The 6,472-nt window shown below is 35.0% G+C and overlaps 1 protein-coding gene across 1 annotated transcript; it reads right to left on the bottom strand.

Annotated features, from left to right (window-relative positions):
- Positions 1 to 4,710: 4,710 nt before the first annotated feature.
- On the bottom strand, positions 4,711 to 6,238 carry LOC131866223 (patatin-like protein 2). The gene is made up of 7 exons (XM_059215436.1): positions 6,107 to 6,238; positions 5,947 to 6,013; positions 5,713 to 5,813; positions 5,547 to 5,612; positions 5,203 to 5,424; positions 4,905 to 5,080; positions 4,711 to 4,810 (listed from the first exon to the last, which is right to left on the bottom strand). Exons 1-7 carry the CDS (start codon positions 6,236 to 6,238, stop codon positions 4,711 to 4,713), a joined length of 864 nt encoding a protein of 287 aa, XP_059071419.1.
- Between the last annotated feature and the right edge of the window lie 234 nt (positions 6,239 to 6,472).

Below are 6,472 nucleotides of genomic sequence, written 5' to 3' on the forward strand. Positions count from 1 at the left end.
CAACTTCTTCTCCTTGGAGAGTCGTTCAGCCATTCTGGCAAGTGGAAATGATAGTTATGGTGAGAACAAAATGAGAGGAAACTAGGATCTGAAAATACAAGGAAGAGTTAGAGAGTTATGGGAGATACTTAGTCAATGCCATCCTGTTTGTGTAGTCGTTCTTCACTGTCTCAGGACGCCCAGTCTCCAAATTTAAACTTCTAACAGGCTTATCCAATAGTTCCTGGCCTTTCTTCACAAGATTCCTCAGGTTCTCATCCGTACTGAGGTCCATCTTTGCTTCGTTTCCTTTTAGTTGCCATTCCTACAGTATGAAAGCCCACATGTTAACCATACAGAAAATTACAGCAGAAACATGGTCTGTAGAATTATAGATCTAGAGGCCTTATCGTTTCAAGGAACATTATTGGAAACTATGAAAAAGACCTGGATTCTAAGATAGTTTTCTTTGACATGATGGAGCATCAAAGCTGTATGAATGTTGACCATGTCTGAACTTGCATTCATGATAGATTCTATGAGAGGCGTTCTTCCATCGTGAGTAATCCACTTCAAGCTTCCCCATGTGGCAGCCTTTTTTGCGTCCCATTCAATACCCTCTTCTAATCCCGTTCCAAGAGAAAGTACAATAAAGTGGTCAAGGTGCTCCTGTAAATAACAACCTCTGGTTAACATAGTTGAGCTTCTAATTAATATTTCCCAGCATCAAGCATTCGTTTTATATGAGATGTTTATTCTAAATAGTATCAAAATACAATACAATACAATACCTTTTTGTCTACTATTCTTGTATCCTGATGAACTGCTCGAGTGACTAAGTTCATTGCTATCAAGGTCTGCATAATTAGAAAATTGTTGTGAGACCCTTATAATAGTTTATTGATGTGAAATAAAAATCTGATCAAAATCTCTACTCATAATACAAGCAGGCATTACAGGATTATTAGCCGCTACTCCTCCATCTACTAAGTTAAAAACTTGGGTCTTTCCGTCACTGGAATTTGTTGTAAACTGGTCAGATGGAAAATAGGTAGGAGCTGCAGTTGTGGAGAGGCATACGTCCATTAGATGTGGATTCTTCGGCGGATCTACTTTCGCCTGCACATATCATCGTAAGAATCATCCTCGTCTATTCTTCATCTTCATAACTCAAGATCATCCTATAAAATAAAATGAAATACCTCATGACTGGCGAAAATTGTAGGAAACTGCGTCTTGATATCGAAGGTGGGTATCACCAGGTTAGTAGCCGTATCACACAGCCGTCTTTCGTGAAATTTCTCTTGTTCTAAGATATCGACCAGATGTTTGCCATTGTATTTGGGACCAAAAATGCCGTGAAAAATATTCCATTTGCTACGAGTCCAACAACAAGAGAAGTTTTGCGTAAACACAACAAATATTTATTGCAAGAGAATTTTACTCCAAATATTGCAATCACTTGCTACTAACCTTGGTTGAGGAAATATCAAACTCGCATTCTTCAAGTAGAAATCTTCAATTTTCTGGGTACTAAAAGGACGATTGTGTTTGTGGTCATTCGGGTCTATAGTGGCTAACATTGTGGTGATGAGACCTCCAGTGCTGGTACCTGCCATTATATTGAAATAATCTGCTAGTCTGGCATCTTCCCCATCCAATTTCTGATAAAAACGAAGCATTTCAGTAAGTAATACATTTGTGCAAATAAAACTATATGAATTGTGCAGCTAAAGAATACAATTTATAAACTGTACCTGCAACTGGTGCTCTAAGAATTTGAGCAATTGCACAGGAATAAGACCCCGTACTCCTCCTCCATCGACACTCAGGATTCTAGCACCCACGTCCCCCGAGACATCGATTGGAAGAAGCTCCTGATTCGACATCGATTGCAAGAATTGGAAGAATGTATGGACAGACTTACAAGGAATTAGCTATATTGAATTTGCCCCTACAATAACTATGCATATATAGAGGATAGATGGAGCTTACGAGCACATGGTACATGGCTCTATATAAAAACATGTTAAATAATCATTATCCATCGGTCTGCGAGCAGCCCGAAAATGCCATAAACAAACCTTTCTTTTCGCGTCTCCACCTTTATACAGATCAAGAAGAAGACAAAACAAGAGTAGAATATTTGCATGTTCTAACGAATGGAGATCGCACCTCAGAAAAATGCCCATCTGATTTCCTAATGTTTGAATGATGTCCAAATCTCAATATTCCAATGGGAGAGAGTGCCAAAATACCCAAAAGAGGGAAAAATTTATTATGGTTAAATGTTGGTTAAAATAAGGTACCCATGATTGAGTAAACAAGCCAAGACCCTCAAAAAACCAAGATTTGCATCTATGAGCACAATCTTGATCAGACTTAATAGAAAATATCATAATAAAAAATCCACTACCATTATCGTTATAAAAAAATTCATTGACCCCAATTTGAAAGCTTATTAATATTTGGAGAGAAATTCCAGATCTTACCAATAAGAGCCCTGCTTTGAAGCTATGAGAGATATCTTGAAACTTGCTCCTCTAAAAATGACACTTTAAATACCTCATTGCCCTCCCACTGACCAATATTTTGAGAAATAAGAGGCTTCTCATAAACCAAACGACAGATTGGTTCCTTACTCACTCACCTTTTAAGATCCAACTTTTTTATACTTAAAGTAAATATTAATTAAAATTCAAGTTATAATATGATTAATTGAAATATTTAAAGCTAGTTTATAGTTTTTTAAAATTTTGATTAATAATAAATATTATATGTATTGTATTTTATATATTTTCAATCCTAAATTGAATCACTATATAGTTAAAATAAGATTATATAATTTTAGTTATAAAAAAAAAATCCCTCTTAAATTAATTTAATGCTTTCTAATTAATTTTTTTTATAATCATATCTTAATTAAAAATATAATATAATTGTGATTCCAACTTAATCTCTCTAACTATAATTATAACAATAAATTTATTCTTAAATATAATTTTTTATTATAATTATCTAAAAAGATTATAAATATATTTGAACTATTTTCAACTTTGATCTTAATCTTTATTCTACCTAATTATGCCTCATCTTAATTTTAATCCTCATTAATTTTGATTCCATAAAATTAAAAAATTTAATATTATAAAAATAAATGAGATAGAGTAAAATCTAAGCATTACTAAAGTCAAACAATAATTCATTTCAATTAATCGAACAAGATAGGCTGATCAACTATTAAAATGATTTTAAATACAATAGTAACATCTATGCCATGAGTAGCTTGTAAGGAGTATTATAAATGGAAGAATCATGTCACACATTCAATGCAACGACGATACAAACCAGTCCCATGTACAATGTTGTCACTGAATAATGCAATAATAAGACAGAATTCTTTGAAGAGGCCCAACTAAGTGCTGTAAGGGACGTTTATGCATCCACTCCAAGCACTTTTGGAATGAACATTAACCTTACAATATTGGCTGGTCAATCTCTAATTATTCAACGTAATTAATGTTTTGAGAACATAAAGTTATCATTTAGCTGAAAAGAAGACAGAGCGACATGGCATGAATTGCGTTGTTTGCTGCTACACTAATTAGCTGTGTGGCTCACCAACACCCTGAAATGTTTTTTTATTAAAAGCTCTACACAAAAGTTCTAGCATAAGGTGTGACTGGAATGGAAGAAAGAAGTTCAGATGTTTATTCCAACACCATGGCCATTGGAATGGTCATTCACGGAAAGTACAAAAGATGCGCTCTGTTTATCCCTCAACTTCTTCATTATGTGATTCGTTATCTCTATGCAATTTGTATTTTCTGTTTAATCTGCTGTAAGCTTAATTTTTTTCTGTTTTCTTAACATTCTCATCTCGAAATATTTCTCCCCATTATTGTTGTTTCCGCCACTTTGCTTCCGAGATTTTACGAAAGGAATTTGCAAGCACACAAATATGTTTCCAAGATGGTAGAGGGGAATCATCACTATTCAATAGCTCTGCACTGCGGACTGAACATGAATGATCTGATGTTAAGTGATTGACATTAAGCTTTCTGTTGATTAAAAAATTTGGATAAAATAAGAAATTTTAATTTTTTTTTTTGTCAAATTTGAATCGTTTTAAATGAATCTATTATTTATAAAACTAGTTGAACGAACATAATAAGGATAAGACTGGATACCCTCAATTTCTGATTTCTTATCATAATTGATTGATCAAGTATTAAATGTTTTAGGCATCCAAATAATACTGACTTCAAATCTTCTATAATTAAAAATACTATTAAAAACCAAACAAAAATCATAATAACATCTATACTCTTTAATCCAACGATAATACAAACCATTCCCCGAATACAGTGTTATCAGTAAAGAATACAATAATAAGACAATTCCTTGAAGATGCCCAACTAAGTGTTGTAGGGAACGTTTATGCATCCACTCCAAGCACTTTTGGAATGAATATAAAACTTACATTGCCTTGTTGTCCACAACTGCAATGCTATTAATATTTGGAGAACATAAAATAATAATTTAGCTATAAAAAAAAAACACAATGAAATGACATCTATTAGTTGGCAAAAACACAGCTAAATCTTGAATTGCTGTATTTACCACTACATAAATCAGCTGTGTGGCTCACCAACACCCGGATATGTTTTATAATTAAAAAGTCTACACAAAATTCTAGCGTAAGGTGTGATTGGAATGGAAGAAAGAAGTTCAGATGTTTACTCCAACACTATGGCCATTCATAGAAAGTGCAGAAGATGCGCTCCGTTTATCCCTCAACTTCTTCTCCTTGGAGAGTCGTTCAGCCATTCTGGCAAGTGGAAATATTAGTTATGGTGAGAACAAAATGATAGGAAACTAGGATCTGAAAATACAAGGAAGAGTTAGAGAGTTATGGGAGATACTTAGTCAATGCCATCCTGTTTGTGTAGTCGTTCTTCACTGTCTCAGGACGCCCAGTCTCCAAATTTAAACTTCTAACAGGCTTATCCAATAGTTCCTGGCCTTTCTTCACAAGATTCCTTAGGTTCTCATCCGTACTGAGGTCCATCTTTGCTTCGCTTCCTTTTAGTTGCCATTCCTACAGTATGAAAGCCCACATGTTAACCATACAGAAAATTACAGCAGAAACATGGTCTGTAGAATTATAGATCTAGAGGCGTTATCGTTTCAAGGAACATTATTGGAAACTATGAAAAAGACCTGGATTCTAAGATAGTTTTCTTTGACATGATGGAGCATCAAAGCTGTATGAATGTTGACCATGTCTGAACTTGCATTCATGATAGATTCTATGAGAGGCGTTCTTCCATCGTGAGTAATCCACTTCAAGCTTCCCCATGTGGCAGCCTTTTTTGCGTCCCATTCAATACCCTCTTCTAATCCCGTTCCAAGAGAAAGTACAACAAAGTGGTCAAGGTGCTCCTGTAAATAACAACCTCTGGTTAACATAGTTGAGCTTCTAATTAATATTTCCCAGCATCAAGCATTCGTTTTATATGAGATGTTTATTCTAAATAGTATCAAAATACAATACAATACAATACCTTTTTGTCGACTATTCTTGTATCCTGATGAACTGCTCGAGTGACTAAGTTCATTGCTATCAAGGTCTGCATAATTAGAAAATTGTTGTGAGACCCTTATAATAGTTTATTGATGTGAAATAAAAATCTGATCAAAATCTCTACTCATAATACAGGCAGGCATTACAGGATTATTAGCCGCTACTCCTCCATCTACTAAGTTAAAAACTTGGGTCTTTCCGTCACTGGAATTTGTTGTAAACTGGTGAGATGGAAAATAGGTAGGAGCTGCAGTTGTGGAGAGGCATACGTCCATTAGATGTGGATTCTTCAGCGGATCTACTTTCGCCTGCACATATCATCGTAAGAATCATCCTCGTCTATTCTTCATCTTCATTGGCTAACATTGTGGTGATGAGACCTCCAGTGCTGGTACCTGCCATTATATTGAAATAATCTGCTAGTCTGGCATCTTCCCCATCCAATTTCTGATAAAAACGAAGCATTTCATTAAGTAATACATTTGTGCAAATAAAACTATATGAATTGTGCAGCAAAAGAATACAATTTATAAACTGTACCTGCAACTGGTGCTCTAAGAATTTGAGTAATTGCACAGGAATAAGACCCCGTACTCCTCCTCCATCGACACTCAGGATTCTAGCACCCACGTCCCCCGAGACATCGATTGGAAGAAGTTCCTGATTCGACATCGATTGCAAGAATTGGAAGAATGTATGGAAAGACTTACAAGGAATTAGCTATATTGAATTTGCCCCTACAATAACTATGCATATATAGAGGATAGATGGAGCTTACGAGCACATGGTACATGGCTCTATATAAAAACATGTTAAATAATCATTATCCATCGGTCTGCGAGCAGCCCGAAAATGCCATAAACAAACCTTTCTTTTCACGTCTCCACCTTATCATCATCGAGAATT

This window comes from Cryptomeria japonica, unplaced genomic scaffold, assembly GCF_030272615.1.
Source record: "Cryptomeria japonica unplaced genomic scaffold, Sugi_1.0 HiC_scaffold_135, whole genome shotgun sequence".
Lineage (NCBI taxonomy): Eukaryota > Viridiplantae > Streptophyta > Pinopsida > Cupressales > Cupressaceae > Cryptomeria > Cryptomeria japonica.